The sequence below is a fragment of the Diachasma alloeum genome, unplaced genomic scaffold (assembly GCF_001412515.2).
Source record: "Diachasma alloeum isolate Michigan unplaced genomic scaffold, Dall2.0 Dall_scaffold_00181, whole genome shotgun sequence".
Classification (NCBI taxonomy): Eukaryota; Metazoa; Arthropoda; class Insecta; order Hymenoptera; family Braconidae; genus Diachasma; species Diachasma alloeum.
In genome coordinates, this window is record NW_021680347.1 from 967419 (window position 1) to 993322 (window position 25904).

At 37.9% G+C, this 25904-nt stretch overlaps 1 protein-coding gene across 1 annotated transcript; it reads left to right on the forward strand.

Moving 5' to 3' along the window:
- Nucleotides 1-13321: 13321 nt before the first annotated feature.
- On the forward strand, nt 13322-25777 carry LOC107046231 (protein enhancer of sevenless 2B). The gene is made up of 6 exons (XM_015268799.1): nt 13322-14290; nt 14879-14976; nt 15054-15173; nt 18749-18914; nt 19219-19392; nt 23990-25777. The coding sequence occupies exons 1-5, from the start codon at nt 14213-14215 to the stop codon at nt 19390-19392; spliced, it is 636 nt and encodes a 211-aa protein (XP_015124285.1). The 5' UTR covers nt 13322-14212; the 3' UTR covers nt 23990-25777.
- Nucleotides 25778-25904: the final 127 nt, after the last annotated feature.

A 25904-nucleotide genomic window follows, 5' to 3' on the forward strand; every position in this document is an offset into this window, starting at 1 on the left:
GCTGCTGCCGCCCACCGCTGACGCGTTTCCTCTCTGTCTCTCTCCCTCTCTCGCATTAAGCATGTTTCCTCCACACCACCCTACTACTTGCCATCATCGAACCCACTCTGTCTCTTTTCCACCGGCGCTCGTTTACCTTCTCCCCCTATCGCTTTGTACCTATCTATTTCTGTCTGTCTCTGTTCCACCTACGTGAATTCTCTCTCTGTCGTGCACACTGGGAACAGTGCCCCTGGCACATACTAACAACACTCCTGGGCTCTCTCTCGCTTCGCCTCCATCGCTGACGGTGACTCTCTCGTGGTTGAGGCCAGGCATACTGATGGAAAGTACCGAGCGAATCATGCACTACCGCTGGCATTGTAAAGTTTTCAACTTTGAAGCGTTTGACGTTCCTGCGAATGGAAAAATTCTACTCATGATTTTACGTTTTCGAGAATTTTAATATTCTTTCTCTTCCCCCTTTCGCTGATACTTGCTCGAGAATTTTTTATTGTCATATTGTTTTTTTAATATCCATTGCCATGGATGGAACGAATTCTCGTACGATCAATAAAATAGCACGTATTCGTTCTACTTGGTATTTATAGGTTTTACAATAAATACAGGTATTCCAAAAATTTCAGGTATATCCATTCCCCGAAGGCTCGTAAAGCTGTCCCTTTTTCACCCCGGGGCCATTGTAGGTAGAAAGTTGGGATTATCATTGTTTGAATAATGTATGGACTGATCCCCGGAAATGTGCACAAATTGAATATTTATAATTGAAATATTGATTTTATAGATAATTCCACAGGGAATAATTTTCATTTCTCTCTTTATTGTCTCTGTATCAATGGGCTGTTGGATATTGAATTGAAAAATAATATTCTACCGGCGGTGAGAGAATTATATTGGAGCTTGGGTTTTTTGAAGTACAGGCCTGGTGGAACTTGAACTCGAGGCCGAGGAAGGGGCCGTCGGGTTTTCCACTCTGTTTGCCCGCCTACCAGGCGGCCATAAGCCCGCAACATGGCCGTCGACGCACCGTTATATTCCATGGCACATCAGCGGAGAGAGAAGCCCTCGTAGAAGGCGGCCCCCCTTATACAAAGCAACCAACTGAGCCCCCTCGTTCCCGCAAGCGTTTGAAATTCAACCCCGCACACTTGGCCTCATCCACTTTCTACACAGGGTTGCCAGACGTACTTCTACAATGATTTTTTTTTTTCTATCAGGGGGGCCTTTTACATTTTTACATCACAAAATGTGAAGACAAAATTTGAAAATAGGCATTTTACAGGGATATATATCTGTCGTCCTCTCGTGCTGAGAACAACCGCTTCACTTCACCGCAGTGAGAACCCCTCTTTGTTGAGCTAACCTCAATTTCCGAGTGCAAACACGCTCTCTCTCCTCGAATTGTACTTTCAGTATATTTATTGTTCAATTGAATTTCGAACAAAGAGTACGCAAGAAAGTCCAATCGCATTCAATTTTTTTTTCGCTATTCATTTTGCTTCCTTCTTAATTATCGAATTTTACTTAGAATGTCAGTGGTATTTTTTTATTCTCAGCCCTCGTATCTTCACTCAGCCATACCACGATAACGTGCGCCCAGTGGCTCTCAACTCGAGGCATACTCGATAATCTCTACTTTCCGCTCGGCGTTTCACTCTGTATTGAACTGTTGACTGGATTTTATTCCACCAACTTTTATGAGTGTTTCCGTTGCACAAAAAATATTTGTTTTCCCGGAAATCCCAACGGCTTCTAAATAAGTTGAATTGGCCATCGAGGCTGAATAGAGAAATACTAGATGGGGGAACAGTTGTTTTTCAATTTTCATCGCGATTGGAGAAGCACTTGAAAAACTTCCTCAAGAAGTATCTCCGCGTGTTGAATCTGGCTGTGCAATTGAATCACTGTATATCCACTCTCTTCTCTCCCCCACATCCCCCGTCCACCGTTCTTGAATGCCATGTGCTTTCATACCCCACTTGAGAGTGTGACCCTATCGGTTACTAATTGCCTGCTGTCAGCAACAGGTCAATTTCAGATTCTCAACTTTAGCATAATCAACCCTTCCCCCCTCCCCGCGCGTCCCGGAAATGAGCGTTTCCCTTTTTTTTCTTCCCACCCATAATTACGAATGAGTTATTTTCATCAGTGAAAGGAGAGGAGAATTTCCAACGTCGTTGTGATAAAAGAAAAAGCCCAATCAAGTCGTAAGAAAATCCCCCAGAGGATGTTACTTTTTTTTCCATTTGCTTTCCCCGCGTTACTCCCAGCTGAGTAACTATACACCCAATGAAAAAATGAAAGAAGACGTTCTACTCTTATTTATCTACTTCTTCACTAGTAAAACGTCACTTTCAATGCGACCACGTGTTTCTTCCACTTATAAAGAACAAGGTGGCAGTGCAGTGAATAGAAAGGGGGGGGAGGGCGAAAATTCGCAATTTCTCAGTCTCGCGTGTCGCGCTGACTGTGCGATTCTCGTGCTCAGTGCGGCCTTCGGAATTATCGTTGGTCAATCCTGGACTTGTGCTGTGGCCTTGACGTACCATACAGTGAAAAAGCGATGGGAATTAAAAAGCGACAACCCTCCGACAGCAAAATTCAATGGTTATCACATGTCTCATGTCTTGGTGGTGAAAAAATATTCTAGACTGCACTGAGAAAAAAAATTTCTAATATCTGAAACATATTTTCTTGAGAGAAGTAAATTTGTTTCAATGGCTTAAATCTCAGAATGTGTGCACTTCACGGAACTTAAATAAATTTTCATTCGTCACTATCGCTCCGCGTTACGTCATGAATATTTTATATATTGCAATATTGGAAGTGCATAACGAAAAAATCATGAGAACAATAAAGACTAGAAGATTGACGATTCTCTTCTACGCGATTTAAGTAAATTCATTTGCGACAAAATCATACTTGAGTACAAGAATATTTTAAAGCATGAGGCCTTTCTCGGGTCGTGAGTTGAGATGCCTGAGGGAATTAAGCAATTGAAGAAAATTTAGGTGTCTCAAGAAAATATGTTTCAGATATTAGAAAATTTTTTTCTCAGTGTAGCTCGCTCCACTCGCCAACCCCCATGATCCTTATTTGAACCCTCAATCTGACTTTTGTGATCCTTAATCTGACTCTTGTGATCCTCATTTAGATCCTTATTCTGATCCTCATTATAACCCTCGTGAACCTTATTTTGACTTTGGTGACCCTTTGTTTCCGACCGCTGGTTTTTGACTCCCATGTCCCTTATTTGGCCCCTAATCTGCCATTATGACTCTTAATCTGACCCTTGCGAGCCTTATTCACACCCTTATTTTGACCCTTAATTTTGGAGTCTTAATTTCGAGTACCAAATTTTTATCGCCATAAGTCGACTTGAATTTTTACAATATAGAGAGATATTGAGACGTTTATTTTACCCCCCATGACCCTTATTTGGACCCTCAATCTGACTTTTGTGATCCTTAATCTGACTCTTGTGACCCTCATTTGGATCCTTAATCTGACCTTCATTATAACCCTCGTGAACCTTATTTTGACCTTGGTGAACCTTTGTTTCTGACCCTTGGTTTTGGACTCCCATATCCCTTATTTGGATGTAGTAATGTTCGTGCGGTAGAGTTGTAAATATTCAAATCGTTTGGGTGAGGGTGTCGCTTGGTGGAGATGTAAAAGGTGCAGTTGTACAGCTGCCCCTTATTTGGATCCTTACTCTGACCCTTGTGACCCTTCATCTGATCCTTGTGAAACTTATTCAGACTCTTAATCGGCCCTTATGACCTTTAATCTGACCCTTTCGAGCCTTACTTGCACCCTTATTCTGACCCCTGTGACCCTTAATTTCGGAGTCTTAATTTCGAGTAGCATATTTCTATCGCCAGAAGTCGACTTAGATTTTTTACAATATATAGAGAGATATTGAGACGCTTATTTTAACCCTTGTGACCCTTAGTTTCTGACCCCTATGACCCTTATTTGGACCCTCAATCTGACTTTTGCGGTCCTTAATCTGACTCTTGTGGCTCTCATTTGCATCCTTAATCTGATCCTCATTATAACCCTCGTGAACCGTATTTTGACCATGGTGACACTTTGTTTCTGACCCTTGGTTTTTGACTCCCATGTCCCTTATTTGGATCCTTACTCTGACCCTTGTGACCCCTCATCTGATCCTTGTGAAACTTATTCAGACTCTTAATCTGCCCTTATGATCCTTAATCTGACACTTGCGAGCCTTATTTGCACCCTTATTTTATCCCTTGTGACCCTTAATTTCGGAGTCTTAATTTCAAGTACCAAATTTTAATCGCCGGAAGTCGACTTGGATTTTTATAATATAGAGAGATTTCCGAAGTATTATTAACAATTTTTTTACTATTTACTTTCGTCTTCTCATCGACGTAGGGGTATCTGCATCGCGATATCGTCCCAGTAATTCGATATTTAACCGATGGAGTGGGCACAGACTTATTAGATTCCCTCCCTCCTGATGTAAGACTCCCCCAAGTCAGGCGGTATAACTCGCGTTCCCTCAGGAAGAAATTCTCCTACCCGTCCTCGCAAGTTAAAGTCACAGTAGCATAACCGAGGAAAATGTTTTTATCGTCCTCTCTTATCCCGGCCTGTCAGGTCTAGGCGGTCGTTCCACGTGGGGACAGTATCCAACTGTAGTGGAATATTTCCCCGATAAAGATCGATATCACACATTCGTCCCTGTTCCACAACGCTTTTCAACGACGGAAAAGGATCTTTATACGTAAAAAATGAACTTGAAAAAGAAAACACCTCTTCATCGTGAAATGAATAACAAATGTAATTTAAATGTCACATTTACTTATTCACATTCGGTGCACAGATGCAGAAACATAAATACAAAAATCAGGAAAAAAAGAGTTACGTGATGCACGTGTGATTTCAGGGTCAATCGAATCGAGTGAGAGTGGGAGAACGAAGGATAGAGAAAAAAAAATGAGAAAAAAAAGTTGAAAACCGAGGAATCCCCCGGCCACAGCGGTCGTTCCCTTCGACGCCGATTGTCATTCATGCGTTGTGAATCGGCAGCTTATTTTTAGAATGACTGAATGAAAGTCGAGTACCTACGGATAGTAGAGTAATGCCCGTGACAGCGGAAGATAAGGGGGTGGGGGCGGGGGGAGGAGGAGATGCTGTTGAGAGTGAGACGAAAAGATAACCGGAAGAGAGAACGATGATCTGCTTCACTGCTTCTTATTCTCATTTTTTCATCTCTCTCAAACTTCGAGAACCTGCACATTCCCGAAATACTGATCTGAGAGTGCACAGCTTCATTGATCACTCAATGCGGAATTAATCTATCCTCGAACCTTACACGGAGAAAATTATTTGGTGAATTTCAACAACTCGTGGTTGAATTTTACCTACTAGTTGGTAATTCATCTTTTTCAATAACTGGTTGTTGCAACTCATCAACTAGTTGTTGAAGTTCACCAACTGGTTGTTGAAATTCACCAACTAGTTGTTGAAACCCACCAATTAGTTGTTGAAATTCACCAATTAATTGTTGAAATTCAACAACTGGTTGGTAATTCATCTTTTTCAACAACTAGTTATTGAAACTCATCAACTAGTTGTTGAAATTCACCAATTAATTGTTGAAATTCAACAACTAGTTGTTGAAATTCACCAATTAATTCTTGAAATTCAACAGCTGGCTGGTAATTTATCTTTTTCAACAACTAGTTTTTGCAACTCATCAACTAGTGCTTAAAATTCACCAAATAATTTTCTCCGTGTCCAGACTGGGATAAACGACTGCGTTGAAAGAACATCTGCTAACTAACATATTGAATTGCTGAGAGCTGAGAGAGACATCAAGTAATTTGTGAATCTGTGTAGCACTTGTTTATTCGAGTGCCCGTCGAGTGGATCCAAAAATACTCTGCGCCAGTGTCGGCAATCAAACGGTGGTTAGATTTCCTCCGATATATTGCTATTGCGTCTTCATTGATCGATAAATAGTACGAATAGTAGATCAAAGTGTAAACAGTTGTATTACGGTTGCCGGTTCTTTCATTGCCCAAGGGCCCACGAACACATGTCTCTCCCCCGTCTCTCCCCCTCCTATGAAAATCAGAGATTACCAAAAGTTGTGTGTAAAACTGACCTTGACCCAGGTCAGTAACACCACTTGGGTCTTCGGATGTAAACATCGCTCTGAGAGAGCCACGTGACGTTGCCTGGGATCACTCATACCACCTCAAGCACCATCGTGTATGCACATACGTATGACCATATACCATGTGCTTTTGTTTTCTCGAAACAATGACTCGACCGTTTGACTCTTGGCTTCCGTCTTTTCCTCTTTTTTCCCTATTGTTTATTTGTCACCCACCGTGTTATGACTTTAAATAGCTACGCACTTCTCCCTCTATCTCCCTCTTGCGCATTTTTTTTTCGCTTCTCTTAGATAAGGAATTACTTTATGAATGAACAGTCGTGGGCTACACTTGCGAATGAAATTGTGAAAACGTAAAATTAATTGCCAACGTCCTTCAGAATGAATCGGCGCAAGAGGGAGGGAATCTCGATTTGTTCTTGGCGTAACACTGCCACTATGCAGGGATCCATGCGGCTCTCTGTCGCGATGTGTGTATATTCCCTTCTCATGCTTGTTTGTCTGTATGCGTGAATGTTTTGTTGCACTCTGTGTTAGTCGCATCATGGCACGTGGTGCCTACCTCTGTTTATATGGGTCGTGTCCACGACAAACGACGTTTCTCATCCCCTCCCAATTCTCAGGAAATAGCGGTATCTGCGAAAGAGTAAACGGTGCTTGTTCACCCATATAATGAGAGTGGGATGTTACAGGCTCATCTGACTTCACGGCTGAACCGTGGCTCACATTTGGCCATTTAATTTCGTTTTTTTGTCCCTCGAGTTTTGAGAATGCTTCACACTCTGGGGAAAAATTCGAACAATTTCTGTACAGGTTGAATCTTATCTCGCGGCCGGAGGGTATGCGTGTGTTCCGAGTGGGGGGAGGCGATAAGATAATAATTATCCAAAATCAGCGGATTTCTCTCTACCAACGATAGGAAATTTTTCATTTTTCATTTTTAACGGCACTCGAATATTTCACAATTTACGTGTTTCATTGCGATTCCGCGATGCAGTAAATTCGAGTCCAATTCGTGGCTATTAATTATCGAATTTCATATTTGAGTGAACAAAAGTCGAGTGCACTCGTTAAACCCGATTATCGTTGACTATTCTTCATTTAAAAAAATATCCAATATCCACTAAATTTCCAAATTGACATTTTGATTGAATGACTTTAAAACTCGTTGAAATGAGTGAATAAAATCGTTGATTAAATCGTCCCTCATTTTATATCACTCGTTTCATCGGTCAGTGTTGCCAAGAGTGAAACGATGCATCAAATAAACTGGATGATTAGAGATTGAACTCGATTAACCGACTAATTGCCGTTCCCTCTTCAGCTGTCGATCGTACTCGTCCAATCAATCTCCGATTCACTTATGAGACACTTGTCGCTAGCAAGAAGGAAATAATTCACAATGTACAATTGAGCGTACGTCGAGTGCAGGAGAAATTGAATCACTCTGATTAAGCTGGGGAATTTTCTGGTGAATTGTGCGGTTGACTAGATGTGATTTGCCTTCGTTCAGCAACAGAGAAAACCAGAACTCCATGATATTTCTGATTTTGGCTTGAAACCAGAGTCCATGGATTGTGGCTTTGAGCATCGGTGGTTCTTGAGGGTTGCACAGGAAATTCCATGCTTCGCGGTACGCGCTAATGAACCGAGAGGAAACTATTCATCCTCAGTTTTTGTGCATCTCAAATGTCAATTTCTTCCTTGTTCGACTTGCAATTTGATGAATTCCAATTCGTTTGAAACATCAAAGTCTCTTCCGCTTGAATTTATCTAATTATAATACAGTAATATGGAAATTTCTGGGGAATGATCATGCTAATGGCCAGTTTATTGGCTATCTGAGAGTGCAATTTTACTGTCATTATGTCAGACCTATTCGTGCCACCTGCGAAGTCCCCTCCTCCCGACGTCGGAAAAACACCTGTTACAACACTCCATAAGCTCTGATATCTGCATTTATTTGCGAGTATGTGATACTCTCAGATATTTGAATATATGCTTGAGGATTATTCTGCCGCAGATTTCGTCTTTACCGGCTGCGTTTCACTTATCAGAGGGCAGCACTTCCCGCACGACTGCCTGTGAGACATCTCATCGATAAAAAAAGCAATTAACAATTTAATTCATCGTTACTCACTGAGTATTTCGATGTACATGTGTTTATTGACGTACCGGATTGATTGTGGAATTTTATTTTCCAATGTTTTGATGAATTCGTGCATATTAAACGACGCTTTTGCGTAACATATGGCAGCAAAACAGTATGAAAAACATTAGTGGAATTTCTCTCGATTAAACGTGAAAAATTCCGAGGAAAATTCAGGAATGAGCGTATTACTTGGCCCCTAGAAATAGCGAAAATTCATGTGTCAAGTTGCGAACATTTCGGGCACCGAGGCGCGACAGACAGGCGCGGGCTAGAGTATAGATTCCGTATTGGGTGACTTGGGTGTTGCTCGTTGGATAACACACGAGCCACATATAAAACTCCGCTCACTAGTATTGCTCTGCGTCAGAGGATGACGTCAAGCATGCTCTGGGTGGGATTTATTCTGTATCAGCATCATTTGGAATTCAACACGAAACAATTACCGTTGATGGGGTTTCCGTATAACATCTGTCTTTATATAAACATTTCGCAGGTATTTTTAAATCGACCTGATTGCATTAATGGTGCCAACGAGTTGGAATAGAGGGAAGCGCTGGAAAAATTTGGCAATTTAAATTTAAAAGCTTCCACCAATTATGGGTGCTCCAGTTTACCAGCGAGTTGAAACGGCATTTCTATTTTTTTGTATGACTGAAGGGTATTGCGGAGAAATTTTTTGATAAAAATAGAAAATGATGGAAAACTGTGGCAACATATTGCACTTTTTTCCCCAGTTTTTGTCCATCGTTATCCTTTTACGTTCGTCGATCCAGTTTTTATGGACCATGGGAACAAGTTGGATATTACGCAACAGCCAATGACTCGTGTTTCGATGGTCGTATGATGACTGGTCAAATGTTTTTTTTCGCAATTCGAAAACACCGAATTACTGGTGAATAAAATATGTGGGGGCCCGGAGACCCCACGAATTCCTGTTACGACGAGTAAAATCGGATGTAAAAATTTCAAATAGATAAGATTAACACCCACGCGGGAGGGAACCAGAAGAAGTGTCTGGTCACACGTGGAGAGAACGAAACGAGTGAGCATAATACGTATCGGCATTCACCTCTCTGGTTCTTTCCCTCGTGGTGTCCGCCTCCTTGGCTCGAGCAACTCTCTACGTGACATTGGGCAAGGAAATACGGGTGACTCAGAGATGAAGTGGAATTTTCTTGAACAGCTCATATCACCGGCAATTCGGCGTAAGAACTCCGCCTGGAGATCCGTTAACATTTCACGGGGAAACACTGACCCGTGAAAAATGAATAGAAATTTTTTTCGCGATCATGAGCTTCTTTTTGCTTCCGAATGGAAGCTTTGTATTTGACCGCCCAGCTGACAATTTCCGGATATTTACGGGTCTTGCTGGGGATTTTTAGATGGCATCTGTAAAAATTGTTCCCTGGGTGGTTTTTCGATTTTCTGATTTTTATTGCAAATGGTCTAGAATGCCATGAAACGTAAAGAAATGATGTTTTGTGACAATTTGGGTTTTTGGTGAGTAATTTTTAGAAAATTCAACATAAGTACGTGGAAATTTGTAGATAAAAATATGAAATTTTAGCGCACTGTAGCTATGATTGAGCTCAACTTTGGCGGGCAATTTCAATCCGATCGGTCCAATAGTTTCTGAAATATAACAACTGGTTTAAATTTCGTTTTTCCTCAATGTCTCAAAAACTACTGCACCGATTTCATAACAAAAAATGACGATTGACCATAAGCATGAAATGACCGAATAAATTTTGAGCGTGAATTTCCATATATATGGATGACCCTCAGTTTTCGGGAACTAGTCCAGCGATTTCTACACTTTTAAAAATTTTTAGCTGAAATTTCCAGTACACTTTTCCGAAATTTTTATCACATTCAAGTTCCACTGAAATTTCAAAAAATTTTGTTATCGAAAATTCTAAATTTCGGGGAAAAATCAGTGATAACTGCAAGTTTTAGTTCAATTATTCCCTGAAAATTAATAGAAAGCTGGAAAATTGCGATAAACATATTGGTGAATTTTCAATTATTTAAAAATTCAATAAAATTGAAGAAATCTCGTTTTTATGTTTCTCAAAATTTTAGTATTTTATTGAATTTTCAGTGAAATTTGAAGTTTTATGATTTTTTCTCCCCTTAGATTGCATTCAGTGACAGTCTTAAAAATGATTAGTCAACTGCCTATGTAGTTTCATTTTTTTCTGACATTGTAATAATTAATAAATAAAGTAATGAATGAGAATAATTCAATAGGGAACTTGCATGAAGCTCAATTCTTTCTAATTCCATTATTCACACATTCCTCAGCATATGTGAATAGCTAAACGGCGAAAATTATGGAGAAATATTGTCTAGATGTCTTATGATAATTAATTGAAAATCAGTCGTTTTCGAGGCCAATTTTTCGATCATGACGTCACGAAGACGGTCTTGTAATGCTTCATTGGTCGAAAAAGAAGAGAGTGGGGACTTGTCGCCCACTATTGGCCGAGGCGCACCTCAAGATTGGGTTATGTCGGCCCGAGCCATTCTGTGATTGGTCCAGCGCTCGACCATCTGTGTGACATCATTTGAGATTTCAAAGCGTTTGAAATCGTCAACTTTTAACAATTAATCATTAATTAATTAGCACTATTTCAAACGTTTGGCACTGAAAAATTAATTATTCAGGTCTCAAACTTGAGATCAGGAAATTGAAAAAAATTCATGCAAGTCCCTTATTCTATTAAAGTAGCTCTACCCTTACGGTAAATTCAAAGATTATTGAAAACTGCAAAAAAATTGCAGAAAACTCGATTAGATTCGGTATTCTAATTTTTTTCTCAATTTAATTATCGTCTTGGTTTTTCAAAGTAGAAATGTTTAAAAATCAGGATTTAACCCAGTGTCTGATGTGAAAATCAACATTTCCATCGCAATCAAAGATTAAAATCTGAATTTTTTTTCATTAGATGTGAAAAAATTAAGAATTTTTTTGACACCTCACAAAAAATAATCCACCGTTTTGCAAACAAGTTTTATTATTTATTTATAAGAGAATAAATGTTTGAAAAAATATCAATATTTTGCGAAATTTAATTTAGATAATACTGACTGGGTATGAATTTTGTCAAATTTTTCCATGCAATTTAGTTGAAAAATTTTAAAACTGAAAATATCCAAAAGTACAGCGTAGCCCGGCCGAAGGGTAGAGCTACTTTAAAGTTTTCCGATCGAACCTTTAAAAAATGACCCAAAAAATTACCAAAATCAAAATGACGGTCAATTTGCAACTGTATACACGATTTTTGGTCATTTTCGCTGGAGTCTGACGCAGTTTAACTGTGACGGTCATTTTGCATGTGACAATTTGGTCTGGTTCAGAAAGCGGTCATTAACGTCTGACCTGCCCAAAACGGAAAATGACGGTCATTCCACATCCCTAGTTCACCTCAGCTACACGAGGGTAGGATCATTTACCTTAGTTTCATCGGTGGGATTGACAAACGGCGATAAATCCCCAGTTGCCAAGAGGTTCATATGAAACCTCGCCACCATGTAGAGTCAGACGAGGTCGAAATTGCACATTTTTTTCTCTTTACTTTCCTCATCTTCCCCTTTTTCCTTTGCCCGAAGGCCAGACGAAGCTTTCTCGCTCATGAAACTCACGTCGCAAGCCTGAGAAAAGTCGGCTGTATGCGTGTACCGGCTTCCCAATGGGGAGCCTATACGATCTCTATTCACGTTGGATACACGTGCGCCACGTTTTTTTTATACGTGTGAAAAGAATGATTTTTCGTTGAATGCTTGGAGCAGGACAAAAGTACAAACAAACGAATGTGTACAGTTGCGGAAGTTCTGTGTTCTCGTAATTGCAATGACGATTGTTGTCGGTAATGAGGGTACCAAGGGCACGCCTGGTTTGCTTAAATTTCTGGGGCCAGTGGCTGCAGTTTTGTGCAGTTGAAATGTCATCATTATTTGCATTTCACTTTTATTCTCTTTATAATAATTAATGAGTAACTCTCAACGATTTGAGACAATTTCTCTGAAATTTCTCAGTCGCAATTTTCCTTCTTCGATTCCCTAGAATCAATTGCCCATTGCTATCCACTTATTAAAATCATTGATGACATTTCAGATAAAACTGACGCATAAATAATAAAATCTACGCATTTCAATTTCATCTCAATAGAATGGCATATGTACGATACACTCGATTTTTATTGAGCGTGGGTAGTCGACTGTGGCATGGAGCGGATAGGAAACGGGAAGTTGTTCGAGCAATTATTCATGAATCTGCTGAGGAATAGTAGCCAGGAAATACTACCTAAAAAATTTACAATTTTATTTGTTGCTTTTCCCTCCCGTTAATCACCTTACCCCATGTAAATTTGATCAATTACAACGAATAAAAATTTACAAATTGCAGGGGGCTGCACATAAAACAAAAAAGTTATCCAATTTCCGCGCTTACACTCTGGCATTGGTGCTCCCCAGTCTACACTTTTAATTCCCTGCAAAACACAACGCTCGTACATTCAAACAAAAAAGTATTCGAACGCGAGCGAGCGAACATTACCAGTTGGCAAATAGCACCAACAGAATAACCTAAATAAACAATAAAAAAATTTTTCTCCAAAGTGAATTGCATAAGCGCCCGCATATTTCACGAGACGTTAGATTATTCTCCCCTTATTTTTGTGCATTCATAAAAACCACAATGAAGCTATAAACCCCCGAGCCAGATCATTAAAAATTCGCTGATAGAATACCCCCCCATTATCTCAACAGCTGTGCACGCCTCACAATACTCCTGAGGGGCAAAAAAATGCCCTAAAAATACACGAAGCACCTAAAAATAAATGAATCATTGTCTCCAGGTATTAAACCATAAATACATCATGGGAATAATCGTGACATGGATACCATCTCGTACAGCTGAGGAAGATGGCGATATATATATATATATATATATATATATACAGAAAAGAGTTGACTCAGTGCGCATGCGCAGTGGGTGGACAGTCGGGAAAGTGGTGCCCCCCGTTTATTTCCCTCGCTCAAGACAATTTCATTGCAATATTGAAAGAATTAAAATCCATAATAGAGCACATGCAGGTATCGTAATAGCGTCATTTCCCCATTCACTCAAATTCTGATAAACCAATGACGCAATTACAATCGATCAGTTGATTAAACCATGCACAGTACGAGGCGATTAATCGAGAATAGCCAAGTACGTCACTGCTGTACATGAGAGAAGATATATAAAATAACGAAGAGAGAAGCGTACGGGCTCGGCGCAGTGGTCGCTGCGCAGGAGTGGTTTTGTACGTATATTTGGGTTTTGGTGGTGGTTGAGTGAGTGAGGCATCCCATCCACTAGTAAAGACCCTAGTGAGTGTAGTGTAATGTCTGATAAGACGTACGATGGATATCCGTGAGTGTTGAAAACAGACATTTGTGAATAATCATTTTAGTTTTTCATTTGACAGTTTTCAAAGTACAGCAATTTCATCAATCAGTTGATCGCTGATAATTTTAATATTCAGTGATAATACTGGTGTGGGAGTTGGCGGTTGTGTATCGAGAGACAAATTTCTTTTTCTCGATTCGTTCCTTTTTTTTGCGTGGCTAAAAGTAAGATGCCCACGGAGCCATAGGCAGTGTCGAGAGAGTTCGGGGCGACAGACGACACACACACACGCACAACGTGAAACTTTTTGGAAAGAGTTGATTTTCACTTAATAAGGAGTTTGGTTAATTATTATTGTGCAAGTGAATTCAACTCTTTCTCTGTCTGTGGGAGGGTAAAGGTTTTTTGTGGAGGAGAGGAGGCTTATAGGGGGATATACTTGACTGTGATACAAGGGTCTTTCTGTCCTTGGGGTTTCAGACAGAATTGATAAATAATACATTAAATAATGGAAGCTGTTGCTAAACACGATTTTACGGCCACAGCCGACGACGAACTCAGTTTTCGTAGGAATCAAGTACTCAAGGTTTGTAAAGTTTTTTTTTAATGAATTGTAGTCAATCATTTGGGAGAGTTTTCCGAGCTACAGTGGAACTTTCAGTAGTTAGTTTTTCCGTTGGTCAAAATTCTTTCCCAATTTCATCAATCATCTGACTGAAAAGGGCCCAACGAACCACGAGAGACCCCATAGCCAGAGTCAGGTGGTAACAAGTGGATTTGCTTCACCATCGTCCTCCTTATTTAGCCTTATTGTTCTTTTCCATCAATTTAAATTCGTTCGTCGATTGAAAGCACTGTTGAATGCGTCGAGCGTTCGTTGACGCATTACACGCATTCCAATAATATTTTTCGAATCGCATTACCCTGGTATTCTGATTTGAGTAATCAAAGGCCAACTCTTTGTTTGATTGTTTTTCAGTCCTTCATTTTCACTGATTAAATTCAATGCGACACTTGAGTTTAGTTTAATCAATTTACCTTTTGTGTATGGCTTGGTGGAAGTTAGTGTCAGGGTGGAATAAAGTTCACTGACATGATGCAATGGCATGTCTATAGAACGTGGAACGTCTGATTTGTTGATGGACTAACAGTTCAATTCAATATTCTTTGGCAGATTCTTAATATGGAGGATGATATGAACTGGTACAGAGCTGAATTGGACTCTCGGGAGGGTTTGATACCCAGTAATTACATAGAAATGAAGAACCATGAGTAAGCTATTGAATTGGTATTGATTATGAATGTTCCAACACTGAGAAAGTATCACAAAATTGTTTATTCCCTTTCAGCTGGTATTATGGACGTATCACAAGGGCAGATGCCGAGAGACTCTTGTCGAACAAGCACGAGGGTGCCTTCCTGATCAGAGTCAGCGAGAGTTCACCTGGTGATTTCTCTCTATCTGTCAAGTAAGAATTCCTGTCAACAATGCCTTATCGACGAATTATTCCAGACAATCACTTTTGCGTCAGTGTTAATTTTTGCTTGATTATTCATTAGGGCAGGGTGGGGTAAAACGGACACTTTAGACTTTTTTAAAATTATTCATAACTCAGAAACAAATTGATCAATTGAGCTCAGTTTAGGCTCGTCACAAAGGGAAAGAATTGTTCTTTGTATTGAAAAAAAATTATTAAATTCTATCAACATTTCAACCTCTCATTAACATTTTAAAAAAAGTCAAAAGTGTCCGTTTTACCCCAACTTCCCCTACTTGTTCCAGTACTGCAAAAGATGAAGTTGATTTTCCTCGCAGTTGAGTTTTCGAGGAGTATCTCTGAGTTCAATGGAATTTTTGTGGATAAATGTTCTATAGCTCTCGTTTTTCACTAGGGGTAGGTGGGGCAAAGTGAAAAAGTTCTCATCGGCTTAAAATTTCAATAGGTCTGTTTATAAACGAAGATATCAAGAATTAAAGTGGATGACAAACGTTCTATTTTGCCTCATTCTCGTTTACAAAAACGATATTCTGAAAAATTTTGCCATCTCTCTTACAGATTTCTCACATGATATTTGTTAGAAACTCAGCTAGGAACTCTGTCAAATAATTACCTTTCACGATTGCACTACTGACTCAGTTTATGTTGGACGCGATTTTTTTGCCAATGAGTTTGCAATTGGCTGTGGCCCAAAAGCCTTCAACCAGAGTATTGCATATTATTTACAAAATAATCTCCATTTAAACACAACACTAAGCGCAGCGATACAAATCCAATACTAAGAGCAATGAAATCAATAGAGCGCGTAGTTGAGTTTTCAGAGAATATCTCTGAGTTCAATGGAATTTTTGTAGATAAATGTTCTATAGCTCTCGTTTTTCACTAGGGGTAGGTGGGGCAAAGTGAAAAAGTTCTCATCGGCTTAAAATTCCGATAGGTCTGTTTATAAACGACGATATCAAGAATTAAAGTGGATGACAAACGTTCTATTTTGCCTCATTCTAGTTTACAAAAACGGTATTCTGAAAAATTTTGCCATCTCTCTTACAGATTTCTCATATGATATTTGTTGGAAACTCAGCTAGGAACTCTGTCAAATAATTACCTTTCATGATTGCACTACTGACTCAGTTTATGTTGGACGCGATTTTTTTGCCAATGAGTTTGCAATTGGCTGTGGCCCAAAAGCCTTCAGCCATAGTATTACACATTATGTAGAAAATAATCTCCATTTAAACACAACACTAAGCGAAGCGATATCATTATTTAACAAGCTTTCATCTTAATAAAGAATGATTTCAATTACGTGACATCGATATAGCTTGGAGTTGAACTTTCGAGGAATATCTTTGAGTTCAAAAAAAATTTTGTGGATAAACGTTATATAGCTCTTGTTTTTCACCGGGGGTCGCTGGGTCAAAGTGAAACATATTCCATCGATTTAAAATTCCAATAGGTCTGTTTACAAACAAAGATCAATAATTAAAGTGGATATTTGTGGTATTTAGAAAAATTTTGCTATCTTTCTTACAGATAGTAATATTTCGCGGAAACTCAGTCCGGAATTCCGTCAAAAAATTACCTTTTACGCTTGCACTACTGACTCAGTTTGTGTTGGACGCGATTTTTTGCCAATGAGTTTGCAATTGGCTGTAGCCCAAAAGCCTTCGGCCGTAATATTACATGTTATGTACAAAATAATCGCCATTCAAACATAACATTAAAAGAAACGAAATCATTCCTTATCAAGTTTTTATCTTGATAAAGAATGATTTGAATTCTGTGACATCGATATCGCTTGGAGTTCAATTTTTGAGGAATATCTCTGAGTTCAAGAAAAATGTTTGTACATAAATGCTCTTGTTTGTCACCGGAGGGTCGGTGGGTCAAAGTGAAACATTTACCATCGATTTAAAATTCCAATAGGTCTGTTTACAAACAAAGATATCAATAATTAAAGTGGATTTTTGTGTCGTTTTGAAAAATTTTGCTCTCTTACACTGATGGAATGACTGATTTCTTCCAAACTAGATTCGTTAACTATTAAGGAATGGTAGAGTTGAATATGACCAAACAAATATTCGTTAATAGTTAACGAATGGTTCACTTGAAAGATGAAAGTCGATTCAACCAAGGCTCCTCAAATATCCATTTGTTAACTATTAAGGAATGAACATTTGGTGAAACGGAATAGACCCTAGCCTCCAACCAAATGCCATTATTAATAATAACTAATTCTTCCGGTCAGTGCATAGATAGTCTTATTCCCCGCGTACACTGATAGACTGATTCATTTCTTCCAAACGAGATTCGTTAACTATTAAGGAACGGTAGAGTTGAATATGACCAAACAAATATTCGTTAATAGTTAACGAATGGTTCACTTGAAAGATGAAAGTCGATTCAACCAAGGCTCCTCAAATATCCATTTGTTAACTATTAAGGAATGAACATTTGGTGAAACGGAATAGACCCTAGCCTCCAACCAAATGCCATTATTAATAATAACTAATTCTTCCGGTCAGTGCATAGATAGTCTTATTCCCCGCGTACACTGATAGACTGATTCATTTCTTCCAAACGAGATTCGTTAACTATTAAGGAACGGTAGAGTTGAATATGACCAAACAAATATTCGTTAATAGTTAACGAATGGTTCACTTGAAAGATGAAAGTCGATTCAAACAAGGGCCCTCAAATATACATTTGTTAACTGTTAACGAGTGAACATTTGGCGAGACTGAATAGACCCTCGTCTCCAACCAAATCCGTTCGTTAACAATAACTAATCCTTTCTATCAATGTACTGAGCTACACTGATAGAATAATTCATTTATTCCAAACGAGATTCGTTAAGTATTAACGAATGGTAGAGTTGAATATGACCGAATAAATATTCGTTAATAGTTAACGAATGGTTCACTTGAAAGGTGAAAGTCGAAGCAGAATATGCATTTGTTCACTATTAACGAATCAACATGTGGTGAGACCGAATAGACTCTCCTCCAACCAAATCTATTTGTTAACAATAACTAATCCTATCAGTGTAGGACCTCCGCAAATAATTATCTTTTACGAATTCACGACTGACTCAGTTTATGTTGGACGCGATTTTTTGCCAATGAGTTTGCAATTGGCTCTTACTCAAAAGCCTTCAGACAGAGTATTACATATTATTTGCAAAATAATCTCCAGTTGAGGTTTTTTCACCGTTGAAATATTTCATTTTGAAATGGGGATTGCGTATTGGCCTCGGCGACCTTCAGCAATGATCAAAAGCATGAAATTCTTGTTGATAAACCCAACGTTTCGGCTTCTCGGAAAATTTTGAAAGTTATTCTCTAACTTTGAAAATGCTGAAGACCGTCGATGTCACCCTCTCATTATCCCAAAACGAGAAATAGTCTCCACCCAAATAGAAACAATAAAGGAAATGGAATACTTTTTAGTATTAATACCAACGACAATGTATGAACTAATTTCACAGGAAATAGTGTATTGTATCGACTATTCATTAACTTTGTTTCTCTCTCGTCCTCTTCCAGGTGTTCTGACGGTGTCCAGCACTTCAAAGTGTTACGAGACGCCCAAGGAAAATTTTTCCTCTGGGTCGTTAAATTCAGTAGTCTCAACGAATTAGTTGAGTATCACCGTACAGCCTCTGTTTCCCGTTCTCAGGATGTTAAGCTGCGTGATATGGTGCCAGAAGAAGTAAGAATTATCAGAATCGCAATTCCTGGTGAACCCGGAAACTCTTAACACTAGTTTCGACCTTGAATGCGATTGTATAATTGTAATTTATTATTTTCCACTGAATGTATTTCCTCAATGGAGTACAGACGTTACGTGATTCACAGAACTCACGAGTAAAGTTGTTCAAGTGCTTGATAGCAACTGTTACATGCGCAATTAATTGCGTAAATTGTGCTGTTTATTTTGAGGGGAAAAATGCACAAGTTTATACGCATTATTGACTCTAACTGTAATGTGTTGCGCGTTACTGTGATTGTTTCAGTGTTTAGTGCAGGCATTGTACGATTTCACACCGCAAGAGCCAGGTGAATTGGAGTTCAGGAGAGGTGATGTTATCACTGTGACAGATCGCACCGATCAGCACTGGTGGCATGGAGAAATTGGTAACAGACGAGGATTATTCCCATCCACCTATGTTACGCCTTATCATTCATAGGTGAGAGAATTCATTGATTTTTCATGTAAATTCATGAATTTCACATTCGTGTCCTTTCTGTGGACACTTCTGAAGAAATTTTTCAATACAGAGCTCAGTTTTTTTCGAAGCGTCAACGAAAATATATGTGAATGGGTCTTAATGAGAAAAACGTGAATGAAATAAAAATTATAAACGAAGGTATCTCAAATTTCCATCAATTATCGTTTTGAATTGAATGAACTCATAGTTGAGAAACTTATACCAACTCATTATCAGTCGAAATGGTTTTGGAATATTTTCGTCATTTCGGCCGTAAGCAAGCGCGTTGTGACAAAATTGTATATTTCGATTTCGATACGAGAGACGAAATTTTCACGAGTGTGAAATTTTCAAGGCGACACACGAGAGTTGAAAATTCCGGTCTCGTAAGCGTCGAACAATATTTTTTGACATTGATGTTACGTTCAGCAAGTGTCGAACTGTGACTTTTTTCGTCTATAAGTAAACGAAAAGGTGTAGCGTCTCGCTACATTCTAGCACAAGGGCTCACGTTGACCAGCGTCGACGGAGACACAAAGACACTTGAGTCTCACACGCATACAACACGTCGTGCGTTATGTTTGCAATATTTGATAGGATTACGAATACGAATTCAGTCTGGCGCTAACCGCCAAATACGCAGCAAGTCGACCACCCGACTTCTGCATTACATCTTTACTTGTATTTTGCTAAGACGCGTTTAGCAATAAACAACAGTTTTATATTAATTCTTTAGTAGGAGATTGATTCAAGCCTTTCCCACGCACCTCCATCCCTACAAAGGCACTTTTCGACAGAAGGTGACCATAGCGGCAGTGACCAAAAATATTGTTCGTCACACGGCCCAAAAGAAACTTTTCTAACTAATAGTTATCAGAAATTTTTTTTTCGGTCTTATGACGGAATGTACTGTTTAGGCATAAATCATACAGATGAAACTCGGATTTTTTTAGAAAAATTAAGGCTTTATGATTAGTATAAAGGGTATCCCTAAATTGGTCTGACATATCGTGAGGGCAGCTTGAGGCGTTATTTGGAGACGAAAACTCGAATGAAATTTTCGACTCCGACGCTTTGTTAAGGTGAAATGGAACCCCTGTGTCTATATGAACTTTTAGAATTGTATTTATGAAACTACATTAACTTCATTGACTCAACAATGCAATTATCGAGTCGATAAAGTAATTTCATAGATGTAAAGCAATAATTCACGATTATAAAAATTCATATAAACACAGGGGTTCCGTTTCCCCTTAAGGATTTATTCGCCAATAAACCAAAAATCCACTGCAAATCACTCTCTTTTTGAAAATTTATATCTCCTTTCTCACTTCGGATGGAGAAATGAAAATGATGGCAATCGATTGGGCATTTAATGCACAATGATCTGAAAAAGAAATTGTCCTTTTATCACCATGTCTGGGTCATGAAAAAACCCGTAATGAATTTCAAGACGGTGGCAGGGCCATTTGATTGCTAAACACAATGTGACTTTAAAAATTAAAGTCAACGTAAAAAATTCATGACTTCACTCTCATTCACCATCGAGGAATGCAATTCACTGAAATCGATTGGACATTCCATGCCATCATCCTTCCGCCTTAAATGGGAAAGGGGCTGTGATCTCTCTATCGGGGAATAGCGTTTGATTGGCTGTCCTTTTTTTCTTAATACCTCATAAACGAAGCGTTGGAGATAGAAATTTCATTAGAGTTTTCGCTTCTAAATAACCCCTCCGAGCTACCCTCACGAATATGTCAGATCCATTTTTGGATACCTTGCACCAAAAAAAAAGTACTGATTCAAGTCGACGTCGGTTTGATTCTAACCGATTGCCGGCTTGATTCAGACCGAGTGACTCGGACTAGGCCAATCCAAATTCCAGGTCGGATATGAGTCGAAAAGTGGTTTATTTCAAGTAGAAACGGGTCCAGCCGACATCGGCTTGAATCAAACCGAAAAACGGAGTGATTCACGCCGAAATTCTGCCTGTTTCAAGTAGTAGAGCGACTTAATTCTTGTCGATTTTTCGGTTTGCTTCAAGTCGATTTTTCGGTCTAATTCAGGTCGATTTTTCGGTCTGATTCAAGTCGATTTTTCGGTCTGATTCAAGTCGATTTTTCGGTCTGATTTACATCGATTGTTCGAAATTTTGTCCAGCCGACATCGGTTTGAATTAAGCCGAAAAATCGGTTTGAATCAAATCGAAAAATCGACTTGAATCAAACCGAAAAATCGGTTTGCATTAAACCGAAAAATCTGTCTGAATCAAACTGAAGAATCGGCTTGAATCAAATCGATAAATCGGTTTAAATCAAACCGAAAAATCGACCTGAATCAAACCAAAGTCGGTCTTAATCAAGTCGAAAAATCGACATGAATCAGACCGATATTCTGGTTTGCATCTGTTCGAGTCCGACTTGATTCAGACCGACTTTTTTTGGGGTGTGTATAATTGATTTTACATTTTTCAAGTTACGGTTTTTTGATCTCGCTAATGTGAGATAAGTGGATCCAGCGTACATATTTGACATGTTTCTAATCGTAGAAAGGTCTTTGGAATTGCCCGTTCCGCCCCAAGATGCGTCGATATATCAATTCAATTTAAGAACACGTTTCCTAAATCTACTCGATTAATTCACATATCTAACTCAGATTCACAAAACATAATTGAAATTCTTAAACCAATTAGCGACCAGCCGAAATAGTCTCAAAATCATATCCAATATTCGGGTGATGGAAAAATTCTGAAAAGAATCAGGTGACAGTTTTCTAGGCCGCTCAACCTAGCAGAAAATCCCCGTTCACTTCCGGGAGGTTAAGGGTCAGGGGTTGACCGGTTTCACATGGAATACCTCATTTAGAATCGTATTTTCTAAATTCAGCTCAAAAAGTGAATTTAGTGTACCAATTTGGAATATATTTCTTCAATTTTGAAGATTAAAGTCTGAGATAAATTCTAGACGAAAATTAATATGAATAGAAACATTTCAATTGAATTTGTGTTCAAGCGGTAGTATATTGTTGATAATAATTAAACTACAAGTTCAAAAATAACATAGGACCGGTTGCACCAAGCCCTGTTAGCCAAATAAATGGTCAGAATAAATTTATATCAGGAGTAAATTTATTCCACAGTTAGACAATTTTAGGAATTCATTGTGGAGTGCTTTCATTCAGACATTCGGTAGTGAATGTCGACTAAATACTTTATAATCAGTGGTATTATTGGCAAATAGTGACGGTACATCGATACACCACGTTTTTTGGAGAAATACTTTCGATGATGTTTCGATCAAAATTGATGGACAGATTATTTGCATTTATTCTGATACTTACGGCCCGGGTGTACTATCTTTCGAATGTTATCTGGATTTTTTTTATCTTTCGTAATCCAAAATTGTCAATTGAGTGGTACATCATGTAGAAATTCCCAAAAATTATGATAAAATGATAAAGAAAAAATAGAAAAAATTCAGAACTTTTCAAAGAGCGTTTTTAATTGAGATTCAGAATGAATTGAGAAAAGTGGAAATTACAAATATCTGATTCGCTGTGGCAAATTATCTATTAGCTGTCATTTTCCATGGTGGATAACAAAACACTAACTCCTCATGGGAAGTCACAGCTAGGTATCTCAATTTTCAGAACAGTGGTATGTAGTCATCTGCCATTTTTATGTGATAAAAGTGTGATTAAAAAATTCTCCAAAATATTACAACTTTTTTCAAAGAGCCTTTTCCGTAATAAATGTCTCTGTGCAGGGTGGGAAAAAATTTACGAAATCAGTCTTCCCCCTGTATGATATTGGGTGACAGGCCGCCATTTGTCACCGTAAATCAGATACATTTTTCAATTTCTTGTTATTCAACTTGTTCTGAATATAAATTAAAAATGCTCTTTGAAAAAATTGAGAATTTTTTCTACTTTTTTTTTTATTATTCATTCATGATTTTTCAAAACTTCTGCATGATGCACGACTTAATTGACAATTTCAGATGACGAAAGATGAAAAAAAATATTGAGATAACGTTCGAAAAATAGTACACCCGGACCTTAACTGAGGACTTTCTTAACTGGGTTTGGTGCAATCGGTCCAGAGTCTTATGAAAAAATCAATTTTTCGTGGTTAGGGAGAAGATCAAAATCTTGAAAAAATCAGCAAAATAAATAAAAATTTTAAACTCAATATGAAATTTATCGTCAGTGTCAAATTTTTGTAATAAATAATTTCTTTCTGCGTGACCGAACTGGCGTCTTATGTTGAAACACTTTAGTCAAACGACAAGCTATTGTTTGAAAAAATAATTGAAGAATGAATATGATGGATCAATTTCTTATACTCATCAAAGTTATAATTCATGAGAAAAATTATCAATGATGGATAATTTTTTTTTGCTTTTTGAAATTATTTTTTCTCGCCACATTCAACGACTCAACTAGAGTTTATTTATTTATATTTAAATTGTAGATTTGAGGTACGTTCTTTTAGAATTTCACTTGGAGCCACGCGTTCCTCATTAGGACACTTCACTACATGAAAGGATAAAATACATGTCTTTCATCTTTTTTCCAGACCCCTTTTTACAAATTCAACGGACCACGCCATTACACTCCCCCCAATCATCACATGTACAGGATCAGAATTGAAAATCGAAGGAAGAAATATTCAGCATTATCATTTAGCAACAATTCTCGTGCTGTGGGCTACGGGAAATACATTGAAATCATCAATTCTCGTACTTCAGTAGCCATTCAGTTGCCATGTTGTATTTAATCTCCACTGAATCACATTGTTGATAAACAACGATTTGTAATTAATCATTTCTGCAGTAATTATGAATTACTTGGATCCAATTTTTCTTCGATTTTCCGAGGAGTTAGTACAAAAATATAAATTTTTGTAGTCCCACCAGCCTCTTAAATTGCAGGGAAATAATTTTTATTTCGGGTGATGAATTTTTGATGTGCATTTTTGTACTTTTTTAGCAAAAGGATATAAACCAGAAAATTGATGTTCTAATTTTAAGAGAATTCGTCAGGTTTTCAATGATAATGCTATCAAAACTGCCTGACAATGTCAGGAGGGAAAAAAACTATTGAGGTTGATAACGATTTGACAACACTCGTAGCCCACTCTGAGTCATAAAAATAATTATTTCACTCCTTAGGCCATATTATATGAAACAAGTACATGATCAATTGCTTTCTTCAAACGTGCTATTTTAAATCGAAAATATTATTTTGGACAACTACAAAGGCCTATTCATATCGTTCAATGTTCTAAATGAGAACGACACTATGTATAAAATGCATTGAGACGATTTTACGTTTACAGGTAATCGCTAAACTCGAAGCTTATATTATTTTAAGAGTCGCAATATTTGCATTCACAAATGGTTCGATTATAAACTAAGTTGTATCGAGATTGCAATGATCATTAGTTTCCAGATCTTCAGATTTGTTGTTTTTTCTTTTCGATCGAGGAGAACAAATCCACATTCGCCCGAAGGGTTTAATTTGTAAGTGAGAGCAACTATGAGTGAGTGTGAAGGAGAAAATGACAAGAGTATAAACAAGAAAGATAGACAGGGGGTGTTGAGAAATGATAAATTAATATTGAGAAACACTTATTAATTTGGATATTATCAATGTGAGTTAAGTCGATGCAATATAACTTTATTACTTCAGTTTTTCATTGCTCCAATCCGTAAATAACTGATGAATGTTTATTTGTTATATTTTTACATCGCTTTTCGAGAGTCGAAAAAGTAATCGCTGTGCTCGACTGATTAATGCACAGTATCGATCCAAGACATTATTCATTGAGATTTTTTCGAGCTAAAATTAATGTTACGTCGAATGATTCGAAGTGGTAGTGAATAGTCATCAACCATGTGGTTTATATTGATTTATCTTTTTGTGTAGAGAAAAAAAGTGATTGTATCCCGTGCGTAGAGGCAAACAGTGTGTATATGAAAAAGAAGGTGAATCCGTGTTTTTCTTTTGAGGAAAGAAAAAGCTTCCCCACATTTTATTTTATTATCGTTATATACAAATTTAAAAATCTCTGCTCTTTATCGTGTAATTATATTATTATTGCGTTATGTTACAATTTTATCAATGACAATATATTATATTAATCGAATGCACAAGTTATCCTTCGGTACGAAAGAAGATATAACTTTCGCCTCGTCTTTATACCCCGAATTTGCTTCAACTTACGATAACAAGGTATATTCGAAACTTCAATAGTTTTTTTATGATTAAGATAAATTTTATTTGTATAATATATCATTCACCGTAAGAGAAAAATGTTTTATTTTAATTTTCGCTGGAAATAAACAATAGAAAGTACACGAAATATCTTGTTTATTTTCATTATTCCCTTTTGAGAATGTTTATCCATTTTACTTCTGAATAATCAACTCGAGTTGGTAGATTAAAATTTTTATCAACATTAAGGAGATAACTTTGTCTATCAGTTCCAA